The sequence below is a fragment of the Bufo bufo genome, chromosome 8, assembly GCF_905171765.1.
Source record: "Bufo bufo chromosome 8, aBufBuf1.1, whole genome shotgun sequence".
Classification (NCBI taxonomy): Eukaryota; Metazoa; Chordata; class Amphibia; order Anura; family Bufonidae; genus Bufo; species Bufo bufo.
In genome coordinates this window covers 91,767,657-91,780,112 of record NC_053396.1, presented here as the reverse complement: position 1 = coordinate 91,780,112, position 12,456 = coordinate 91,767,657, and the positions used below count along the sequence as shown (strand labels likewise).

At 50.9% G+C, this 12,456-nt stretch overlaps 1 protein-coding gene across 1 annotated transcript in view; it reads right to left on the bottom strand.

The window, feature by feature from the left end:
• The window catches only part of KIF4A (kinesin family member 4A), a 98,600-nt gene that overhangs the window by 35,495 nt on the left and 50,649 nt on the right, over positions 1–12,456 (bottom strand). The window contains exon 14 of the mRNA XM_040405374.1: positions 11,175–11,249. Coding sequence (XP_040261308.1) covers positions 11,175–11,249 — 75 coding nt within the window. The remainder of the gene's footprint in view (positions 1–11,174; positions 11,250–12,456) is intronic.

Below are 12,456 nucleotides of genomic sequence, written 5' to 3'. Positions count from 1 at the left end.
CTGTACTTTAAGTGTACTGGGTCTCAGACCCAAATCCAGGCCCCCTCTGGAAAAAATTTATGATGCTTGGGGGAGAATTTACCGGAGGGTTCTGACCCAGCCAGCAGCAGTATTTTCTCCAGCCTGCTGGATTTGAGGGTGTTGATAACTTTTTCGGAAAGACCTCTGCTTTTTAAATACCTCGCGCTCAGGATCCATGCCGACAATTTGAATAGGCCCAGATTCTGATGGAGGATCGGACCCTGCGATAAAATGTCCTCCTGGAAAGGAATTCTCCATGGTTCCTCCAGCACTAATTCCTTTAAGATCGGGAACCAGTTTATTTTTGTCCACTATGGGACTACTAGGATCACTGTTACTGGGTCGGACCTTATCTTTTGTAGTACTGAGGGAATTAACGCCCAAGGAGGAAAAGCATAGGCGAGATCCCAGGTCCACCTGATTGAGAAAGCGTCCACCGCCCAAGGGTTTTCCCTGGGGTTTAGGGAGCAAAAGCGTACTACCTTCGAGTTTTCCCTTGCTGCGAAGAGGTCTAGCTGCGGAGTTCCCCACCTTCTAGAGATTTGTCTGAACACCTCTGGATGTAGGGACCATTCCCCAGGGTCTATGGTCTTTCTGCTAAGGAAGTCTGCTTGTACATTTTCTGTACCTTTTAGATGGATTGCTGTGATGGAGAATACATTCTTTTCCGCCCAAAAGAATATCTTCTCCGCCAGGTCTTTTAGGCTTGGAGATCTCGTGCCTCCCTGGTGCTTTAAGTATGCTACTGCTGTCACAATGTCAGAGTATCTTCAGGTGTTTTCCAAGTACCACTTTCTGGGATGTTTTTAGCGTCTCCCAGATCGCCCTTAGTTCTCGGTAGTTTGACGATTTTACTTTCATGTCGTCTGACCATCTGCCTTGCTAGTTTGAGGAGCCTACTCTCGCCCCCCATCCGGTACCGCTTGCGTCTGTGAACACTTGGATTCTGGATTTTTTTTATCCAGAGTACACCCCTTGACAGATTTTTCTTTTCTATCCACCAATTCAAATCTGATTTTACGTGAATGGGGATGGATATTCTTTTTTCTAAAGAGGACTGTTTTTTGTCCCAATTTTTCAGGATCCAGGATTGGGTTATCCTGGTATGAGCCTGAGACCACGATACTGATGTGATTGATGCAGGTGGTCATTATTCCCAAGACTCATGGCATTGCATATGGAGCAGTTGGCTTGGCCCTGAATATTTTTGTTTTTTTCTATGAAGTTTTTTCTTGAGGAAGAGACGTCATCTGGGTTATTGAAACCAGAAGTACTCCTAGGAATTTCATTTTGGTTGATGGGACCAGACAAGAATTTTTCTGATTATCCAGCCGAACTCTGAAAACCGGTGAATTGGGTAACTGGTGTGACTGGATGCCTCTCACCGAGTCTCCCAGAATGAGGAAGTAGTCTAGATACAGAAAGATTTTTATTCCCTCTGATCTGAGAGGAGAGATCATTTTCACGACTAGCTTTGTGAAAACCCTTGGGGCAGAAGAAATTCCAAAGGGTAGAGCAGTGAACTGGAAGTGGTTTACCACTGCAGTGCTGTCTATCAGTGCAAACCTGAGGTACTTTTGCGAGTTTTCGTGTATGGGGACGCGATAGTAAGCATCCAAATCTATGAACGTTATGTAATCTCCTTCTGTGATTAGAGGAGTGATGGTAGTTATAGATTCAATTTTGAATTTTCTGTATACAATGGATGTGTTTAATCCCTTCTGAACCAAAAACAGGTTTGAATAATAAACCCTTCCTTCTTCTAAACAGGGAACTTTTAGCACCACCCCTGACTATTAACTGTAAGACGTCCTGCCAAATCCTTCCCAGAACTTTTAGACTGTGGGAGGTTATCCAGAACTTTTTTGGAGGGGCTGAGGAAAATTCTATCCAGTATCAGTTTTTTTAAATATCCAAAGCCCAGGGGTTCTGGGTCATTGTTTCTCAATGGGATAGAAATCTGCTCAACTTTCCTCCCAACTCATTGTTTGTCAGACTGTTTGTTTTGGGGATTGAGAAGGAAACCTCTGCCTTTCCCTCCTTTTTGGTAACTCCACCTACCCGTTTTCCATTTTCCCCTATAGGACCTGGATTGGGTGTTAAAGGAACGAAAAGGAGACTTTTGTATTACTTACCAGTAAAGTCTCTTTCTCGCTCTTCCTTGGGGGACACAGGAAACCATGGGGTATAGCTCTGCTCCCTAGGAGGCGTGACACTAAGTGAAAGCTGTAAGCCCCTCCTCCATCAGCTATACCCTTCAGCCTGGAGAAGAGACTGCCAGTTGCGTGTCCAAGTAGTGAAAGATAACCACCAACCGGAAAAAGAACCGTCAAGCCCCAACGGGGGCAACCAAGCCGGAACCACAACTGTAAACCCAAATGAAGGGCGGGTGCTGTGTCCCCCAAGGAAGAGCGAGAAAGAGACTTTACTGGTAAGTAATACAAAAGTCTCCTTTTCTCGCCCATATTCCTTGGGGGACACAGGAAACCATGGGACGTTCCAGAGCAGTCCCAGAAGGGAGGGACCAGAACAAACTAGACCAACACCGGAGGCATCAATCAACTGCCGCCTGCAACACCAGACGGCCTAAAGCAGCGTCAGCCGACGCATGAGTATGCACCCTGTAGAACTTGGTGAAGGTGTGCAAGGAGGACCAAGTGGCCGCCTTGCAAATCTGCTCCGTAGAAGCCCGATTTCTCTGAGCCCAGGAAGCCCCGACCGCTCTAGTGGAATGAGCGGTAACACCGAGGGGCGGAACCTTGCCCTTGGCGAGATAAGCCTCAGTAACAGCCATCTTGACAAAACGGGCGATAGCAACTTTGGATGCCGCCAACCCTCTGCGCGACCCCTCCGGAACCACAAAGAGCGAGTCAGTACGCCTGAAAGAGCTGGTTACCTCCAGGTAAGCCTTGAGCGCCCTGACAACGTCCAGGCGATGAAGTTCCCTCTCCCTAGGGTGGGAAGGGGAAGGACACAAAGAGGGGAGAACGATGTCCTCGTTCAGATGAAAGGCGGAGACCACCTTAGGAAGGAAGGAAGGGACCGGACGAAGAACTACCTTGTCCTGGTGGAACACTAGGAAAGGTTCCAGACAGGAGAGTGCAGCCAATTCGGACACCCTCCGAAGAGAGGTGACGGCTACAAGGAAAATAACCTTGCAGGACAGAAGTCGCAAGGAAACCGTCCGCAGAGGCTCGAAAGGAGAAGCCTGGAGCGCTGAGAGAACCAGGTTCAGGTCCCAGGGCGGTACCGGAGGCCGGTACGGGGGAACCGCGTGAGCCACGCCCTGAAGGAAGGTCTTGACAGGACCAAGGGGGGCCAGTGGGCGCTGAAACAAAATGGACAGCGCAGACACCTGACCCTTCAAAGAACTAAGACCCAGACCTTGGGCAAGTCCGCTCTGCAGGAAGGACAAAACGGTGGGGAGAGAAAAGCGGAGCGGAGGAATCCCTAGATCGGCACAGAACCCCAAAAAGGTCCTCCAGGTCCTATAATAGATCCTAGAAGAGGACGGCTTACGGGCGCGGATCATGGTGCGGACGAAGTCCGCAGAAAAACCCCTACGTGTCAGGACGGTGGTCTCAACAACCACGCCGTCAAACGTAGGGACCTTAAACGCGGGTGGAAGATCGGTCCCTGAGAGAGAAGATCTTCCCTGGCGGGCAGCGGCCAGGGCGCGTCTGCCAGGAGCAGCATGAGGTCGGCATACCAAGACCGGCGGGGCCAGTCCGGAGCGACCAGAATCACCGAGACGCCTTCCGCCGCGATCTTCCGAAGGACCTTGGGCAGGAGTGGGATGGGAGGGAATATGTATGGACGCGCGAAGCCTCGCCAAGGAAGAACGAGGGCGTCGGCTCCGCAAGCTCCCGGATCCCTGGCCCTGGACAGATAGGCGGGGACCTTGTGATTGAACTTGGAGGCCATGAGGTCCACGTCCGGTATGCCCCAACGAAGGCAAATGGCCTCGAATACCTCCGGGTGAAGAGACCACTCGCCGGGGTCGACAGTGGTGCGACTGAGGAAGTCCGCCGCCCAATTGTCCACCCCTGGAATAAAAATTGCCGATAGGGCCGGGACGTGGGCTTCCGCCCAACGGAGAATGCTGGAGACCTCCCTCATTGCAGCAGCGCTGCGAGTGCCCCCCTGGTGGTTTATGTACGCCACAGCCGTGGCGTTGTCCGATTGTACACGAACTGGATGACCCTTCAACAGATGAGTCCAGTGTCGTAGAGACAAAAGGGCCGCTCTCAGCTCCAGGACATTGATCGAGAGTTTGGACTCCAATGGAGACCAAATGCCCTGGACGGATCGGGGAGGAAACACGCCTCCCCAGCCCAAGAGACTGGCATCGGTTGTAACCACCAACCAGTTGAGTGGCAGAAAAGACCTGCCCAGAAGAGGGGACTGTAACCACCAGCGGAGAGATGACCTCACCGGAGGCGATAGATGGAAGGGATGATCCAGAGACTGCGGCGATTTGTCCCAGGAGGAGAGGATCGCCCGTTGGAGAGGGCGGGAGTGAAACTGCGCAAACGGGATCGCCTCGAAGCAGGCAACCATCTGCCCCAAGACCCGCATGCAGAAGCGGAAGGACGGTCGACGGTGGAGAAGGAGACCCCGAACCGCCCCACGGAGGATCAGACGTTTTTCCGAGGGAAGACGTACTTCCGCCGCTCCCGTGTCTAAAAGCATTCCCAGGAAGACCAGTTGTCTGGAGGGGGGAAGGGAGGACTTGGGGAAGTTGATGACCCAACCGAACCTCGTCAAGAGTCTCTAGAGTGAGATCCACGCTGGCAACCGCTTGAGAAAGGGACGGAGCCTTGATGAGGATATCGTCCAAGTACGGTAGCAGAAAAACACCCCTGGAACGGAGTAAGGCCAAAACCGGGGCCAGGACCTTGGTGAACACCCGGGGGGCTGTTGCCAGCCCAAAGGGAAGGGCGACAAACTGGAAGTGGAGGTCCCCCACGGCGAACCGGAGGAAGCGATGGTGACACCGGGCTACCGGAACATGGAGGTAGGCATCCTGTATATCGATGGAAGACATGAAATCTCCCTGCTCCAGGGAAGCCACCGCGGAACGGAGGGACTCCATCCGAAACCGTCGAAGGAGGAGAAAACGGTTGAGCTTTTTGAGGTCCAAAATGGGCCGCATGGAACCTCCCTTCTTGGGAACTACAAAGAGGTTCGAGTAGAACCCTTGGAACCTTTCCTCTAGAGGAACGGGGGTAATCACCCCCCTGTCCAGTAAGGCTTGAACGGCCGCGGAGAACGCAACCGCGCGTTTCGGGTCCCGTGGCAGGCGGGAGCGAAAGAACCGATCTGGAGGGAAGGATGCAAATTCGATTTTGTATCCGGAGCACACAATTTCGAGGGCCCAGGCGTCGGAGACGTGAGCCAACCAGACGTCCCTGAAAAGGAGGAGCCGGCCCCCCACCCGGGTGGGTGGGGGCGCGCCTTCAGGCAGAGGATTGCTTTGCTGCGGGTGTGCGGGCAGCCTGCGGCTTGCGCCAGGAGGGCTGCGCCCGAAAAAACGGCTTCCTATGCTTATCCTGGGGAGGAGCCGAAGCGGCAGCTGTGGTGGGAGCCCCAGAGGCCCTGCGGGAGGACCGAAAACGAGACGCACCAGGGCGTCCGCGGGGGGCGCCCCTGGCTTGGGGTTGAGGAAGATGGGTGCTTTTACCACCCGTGGCCTCCGAAATAAGTTCGTCTAGGCGGACCCCGAAAAGGCGGGAACCCGCAAACGGTAGCCCCGCCAAGGAACGTTTGGAGGCAGCGTCCGCTTTCCAAACCTTCAGCCAGAGCTCCCTCCTGACGGAAACTGCCAGGGCGGAGGAGCGTGCAATAAGGGCTCCCGCATCAAGGGAGGCCTCACAAACAAAATTCCCGGCCCGAACAATAAGCTGGGCCAAGGAACGCAGGTCCTGGATAGGGACGTCCGAGTCCAACTCCTGTTCCAGCTGCGCACCCCAAGCAGAGATTGCTTTCCCTGCCCAAGCAGAGGCAAAAACCGGTCTGAGAGCAGAACCGGAGGCAGCAAAAATGCCCTTAGAAAGGGTCTCCATGCGACGGTCCTCCGCTGACTGAAGAGAGGACCCGTCGGGAACAGGGATGGCCGTGTTCTTCGACAGCCGGGCCACAGGGGGGTCCACCTTGGGCGGGGAAGACCATGTGGCCACGACATCTGCTGGAAAAGGATAGCAAATGTCCAGCTTCTTGGGGTTGACAAAACGGGCGTCCGGTCGAGCCCAAGCCTTAGACACCACAGAGGAGAAATCAGAGTGGATTGGGAAGACCTTTGAGACCTGCCTGGGTCTGATAAATGAGACGCTAGCTGCGTCCGAGCTAGGGGGATCATCCTGCACCTTAAAGGTGTCACGAATATCAGAGATGAGTTGACCCATCGCTGAGGCTAGCTTGGACGGCAGGGCCGAGTCCATTTCCAAATCTGAAACCGCCAATTCACCTTCAGAGAGCGAATCCTTTGGAGAGGAGAGGCTCGTCTGGGTGCGCACGCGTGGCGGGGAGAGGGAGGCATCCGAGGAGGAGGCTCGCTCTACTCTAATACGCTTCTGAGAGTGCCTAGCTCGGGAGGGGTCACTAAAGGAGAGTGAACCCGCTGCAGCGGCAGAAGCGGTGGACCCGGAGGGCGCGACAGTAAGAGTGGCGTCCTGCGGGGTAGGCGGCCTGTCTATTAGGCGGCCCACGACATGAGTGAGGCTTTCCACGGCCTGGGACAGGGATCTAGCCCAGTCAGGCGGGTCAGAGGCAGCAGGGAGCGACACAGCGGGCGACTGAGGCTGCGGTGGAGCCCGACATGCAGTACAGTGCGGATCAGACTGCCCCCGGGGAAAGGGTTCCCTACAAGCAGTACAGGCATGGTACCAAGGCTTGGCGGCTGCAGAAGGGTCTGACATGGTGGAACAAAGATGTTGCACTTAAAGTGGGAGACCCCAAGGAAAGAAACGGGGATAACACCCAAGCGACAGTACTGTGGCACGGAGGGGGTTAAAAGTCCTACCAGACCCGGATGATGCAAGCGGCAGCGGTAAGGGGAACAGACTGAGGAGCTGTGGAGGAGAGGCAGCAGCACCGGCTTCGGATCGCACTGCAGAGAGGATTCCACGCAGCACTGTGCGATGAACCCGGAAGTAGCGGAGCGCATGTAGGAAGCTCCGCCCCCTCCCTGCCGCTCTGAAGCAGAGCCGCGCGCGCGCGGCAAAATGATCTTAACCCCCAAGGATGATGAAGTGCCGGCCTGAAATGGCGCCGTTCACGCCAAGAAAGCGGCCCCCTCCGCGCCTGGATGTGGCAGAAGGCAGCGTCCCTGCCAAGGACTTGCCCAGATAAACTCCCCTGCCCGGTAACGGTCCGATCTCGGGGGGGGGGGGGGGGGGGGGGCGCACGATGTAGCAGTGGCCATGTAGTAACAGTGGCCATGGGAGCCCAGGAGGCCTGTAGCAGCGGTGGGAGGGAGGAAGGGGAGGCTGGAGCAGCCTGTCTCACCATACGCTGTCTTCACCCTCAATCCATCCAGCGGGGTCGCCCCTTCAGCTCCTGGCACCGCAGTGGCAGGAAGCCGGGGGAGGGACTTGGCGTGCGGGCGACCCTGAGCTGGCGGGACGCAGGGGAGCGAGGCTGCCCTGGTCCACCTTGTCTTCTGTGGGGGAGGCGGCAGTGCGGAATTACCGGCACTGGCGCAACTCAACCCCGGGAGAAACAGAGGGGTCTAATGCGCCTCTGTTGTCCCTGTAAGTAGAAAAAAACCGAATTAAAAACAACAAATAACGTAAAAATAAAAAATCATAGGAAAACAACCCTGCATAAGCAGGGGGTGTCTTGCCTCCTTGGACACTAAGCAAAAACTGGCAGTCTCTTCTCCAGGCTGAAGGGTATAGCTGATGGAGGAGGGGCTTACAGCTTTCACTTAGTGTCACGCCTCCTAGGGAGCAGAGCTATACCCCATGGTTTCCTGTGTCCCCCAAGGAATATGGGCGAGAAAAGGGCTTTTTATTTTCCTCAGGGAATACCTTCTTTTTGTTTGCTGCTTTCTCAAGGATGGAATCCAGTATGGGACCAAAAACATATTCCCCCGAAAAGGCGATAGAACATAATCTTGCTTTTGACGCTCTATCGCCTCCCCAAGATATCATCCACAGGGCCCCCCTTGCGGAATTTGAGAGAGCAGCATCCTTGGAGCAGCATCCTTGGCGGCGAACCTCACGGACTCCGCTGAGGCATCTGCCAAAAATGCTGTAGCCGACTTGGAGAGTGATAGAATTTAGAATTTCTTCTCTCGGGTCTTATTTTTAATATGGTTTTCTAGTTCACTAAGCCAAAAGTACATTGACCTAGCTACGGAGGTTGCAGCTATGTTCGTTTTTATACCGAACATGGATGCTTCCCAAGACTTTTTCATGAGAGAATCCGCCTTCGTTTCCATCGGATCCTGTAATTAAGAGGAGTCCTCGAATGGAAGGGAGGTTTTCTAGATGACCTTCGCTACCTGGATGTTGATTTTCGGTATTTTGTTAAATATTTTTATATCGGTTGGATCAAACAATCTATTTTTGAATTCTATAGGGACTCCCAGCCTCCTCGCTGGGTCCATCCATGATCATATCCTTTATATTTTCGTTTACTGGGAATACTTTTGATTTTTTAGCTCTGAGTCCCCCAAACATCTCGTCTTGGACTGATAGAGGTTTTTGTACCTCCTCAATGCCCATGGTTGCCCTTACGGCGGCCCAATAATTCCTCCATATCCTCAGAGGAAAAGAAGTACTTTTTTCTGTCTTCTACTATTTCTCCCTCTGACAGTGCGTCTACGTTCTGTCTAGAGGTGGAAGCGTCTTCGTCCATGTACTCTCCGATTCAGAGGAGGATGGAGCGGACACTTTAGATTTTTTCGGATCTGAGAGAGGCTAGCGAGGATTTTATCTCGCTCTGGATCATTGATTTAACTTTCATAAGTATGGATGATTGCACCTCTTTTAAAAGCTCGTTAATGCAGGCTTGGCAAAGCTTCTTTTTGTGATTTTCAGACAATCTTGCCACAAGTAGCAAATCTAGCGACTTTGGCCTTTATTCTGGGCGCTTTTACTCCCTAAAAGAGGAGCAACCAGGTATCAGTGGGCAATTGGCCTCACACTGGAACGCTAGTGCCTTTTCAAAACTGCCGCCTTTCAGTGCTTGATGCAGCGTCTGACGTCATTATTGTGCGCACGTGTCGAGGCTCCTAGCTCCACCCCCTCAACCTCCTGCCAGCCGGACAGAGCGCAGCGGGTTCGCACAGGGGTCCGCGTGCAGCGTGCTCTGTGGTGCGCGGTCAGCTTCCCAATAGAGGAAAGGGGGACCTTGCGCATTGAGGAGAGATTCAGGCCCCTGCTGGAACAGGAACGAGATCAGCTCCATAGTCCTCCTTTGCCCAGCTTAGGACGGGGCCGTCAGAGGGCAGAGGGAGGGGATAAACAATCCCAAACAGGTATTTAAAAACAAACAAAAGGTCTCTCTGTGAGGTGCCCCCGTAGGGACAGGAAACACTGAGTGTGAGAGTGGGAGGTGGCCTTTTAAACTCTGTTCCTGCCCCTACAGAGGTCAAGGGGTCAATCTCCAGGTTAAGCAGTCATGGTGGACGAAATGGAAAAAAAAAAAAGGGTGGGAAAAAAAAAAAAATGTCGGATGACACTGGAAAGACGGATCCAGCATTTCAATGCATTTTTCAGACTGATCAGGATCCTGATCAGTCTAACAAATGCCATCAGTTGGCATACGTTCTGGTGACGGAACTGCTTGTCAGATCACTCTGCCGCAAGTGTGAAAGTAGCCTAACAGATCTCACTTTACCCAAATACCATTTAGCAAAACTTCCTTATTCCAAAGTTATTCCCCTACCATTGCACCCTGTGACAAATTTGTAGGTATTTGGTTTCTGTAGGTTACGTCCTGCATTGGAGCCTTGTAAGGTAGGATGTAGGAAGAGTCATTGTTAAGAATAAGGGGTATGGTTAGTGTCACATGGTCTGCTGAGGTCAGGACACATCTCACTGTCCCAAGGCATGATGGGAAAGCAGACATGACAAACCAGTAAGTAGGATTCAAGCACGGGGGATAAGTATTATCTGAGCTAGAATAATTGATGAAAATACACTTTAGAAAGTAAAGTACTTTATAACACAACCCCTTTAAATCTGTGCCCATGTGAGGGGAACCAGGTTTTACTTAGGCCTAGTTTTTGTCCGGCCGAAACCTGGCATTTATGCCTGAATGCTCACTGTCGTACCTCATTATGGTCAATGAGGATCCAGTGGTGAACTACAGAATCTCTACTGGAACAGCCTACCAGATCAGCTTTATTTATTTAATGCACTTACATGGCGCTGGCATATTCTGCAGAGCTTTACAGACATTAGCATCCAACTGTCCCCAAAGCTGCTCACAATCTAAGTGTGGGAGGAAACCGGAGCACCCCGAGGAAACCCACGCAAACACGGGGAGAACATACAAACTCCATGCAGATGTTGTCCTTGGTAAGACACTCACACACTCATCTGTTCACCAAAAACAGATGAGGGTCTTGTTCCCGCTGTTTCTGGTACCCTGTGGGCTGGAATGTGAGGTCCTGTGCGCTATCAATGCACCACTGCAGCCATTCACTGGCCTCAGCAGTAGTCTGTCAAACATGAATGGGGCTTACAGGTTTTCAGTAGAAGAAATTTCATTAAAAAATCTGCTGTATGTGAATACACCCAAGTGTTAACCACCCAAAAATGTGTCCATAATACCCTGACAGGTTTTAGGGGTTGCCCAGGATTTTTAATTTTATATCCCACCCCTACTGATGGGTTCGATGCCGGCTGGAGGGGCAAATTCACCCAGTCAAAGCAAGAAGTTGACAGACTGGGACCAGATGTCCAGTGAACACTGACCAGGAGCCACAGTCTGGAACGGAGTGGCAGGGAGCAGATAAATACAGATTCCTTCACAGGTACTAGTGTGTTTAGGTCTTATATGTGTATACCGTAAACTACTAGAAACTAGTGGGAAGGTTGGTTTAAAAAGGTAGATGCAGCAATATGAGGGGGCTCAACAGAAACATTTCTGAAATGTCAAAGTATTTATTACATGTCAGTTGCCTTATATCTCCATGTTACCTCTTCAGATGGGGGAGAATTTGTGTCCTCATCAACCAAAGCTTCAATAGATGCAGCAATTCCTGAACTTTCATCCTGATGAAATGAAGGAATGAAGAGTCAGACATGCCACTCCACAGGACCACTCGCTGAACAATGGACAGCACAAGGAAGGAAACAACAAAGCTCTCGTGTAGCCAAACAAATGGTTTCATCAAGGTGGAGCAGGTACATTATTCAGATCACAAGCTGGAACAAATAGGTCTCCATTCCAACAACATATATAGTTTATAATGGAAGCCCAAAATATCATTTCCTGGCCTTAGAACATAAAACAAAAGGAAGCACTGACCAACATAATACAAAGTGGATGACGCACTAAAGCAGACATTAATAGCTGGAATCTAGAAGATCCCATAATAATTTTTTTTAAGCCAGACGGCACAAGAGAACCGCTAAATAGAGATGTGCCGTACATGCCAATACACTCAGATCAGTAGACAGGTAAAATTGGAGTTTATGTGGACCCCTAACTGAGAAATCTGAGAGAAACACATGGGTTGTGTCCCTGCATCAAATGGTAGGTAGACATGTGGTCACAAATGACCTCACTTAACCACTTCACATCCGGGCCATTTACCCACTTCCTGACAGAGCCTAAATTTTGCAAATCTGACATCTCACTTTATGTGGTAATAGCTTTGGAACACTTACTTATCCAAGCCATTCAGAGATTGTACTTCATGTTAACGTTAACTTTGAGTCAATATATTTCACCTTTATTTATAAAATAATCCAAAATATACCCAAAATTTTGAATTTACAATTTTCAAAATTTCTATTTCTCTGCTTTTAAAACAGTAAGTGATACCTCAAAATATTTATTGCTAAACATTCCCCATGTGTCTACGTTATGTTGGCATCATTTTGGAAATATTTTTTTAGGACGTTAGAAGGCTTAGAAGCAATTCTTTTTTAAGAAAATTTCCAAAACCCACTTTTTTTTTTTAAGGAACAGTTCAGGTCTGAAGTCACTTTGTGGAGCTTACACAGTGGAACCCCCCCCCCCCCCCCCCCTCCCCCATAAATGACCCCATTGTAGTAACTACACCCCTCAAGTTACTCAAAACTGATTTTACAAACTTTACTAACCCTTTAGGTGTGCCACAAGAATTAAAAGGAAAATGGAGAGGACATTTCTAAATTTCACATTTTGGGCAGATTTTCCATTTTAATACATTTTTCTTAAATACGTTGAGGGTTAACAGCTAAACAAAACTCAGTATTACCCCGATTCTGCGGT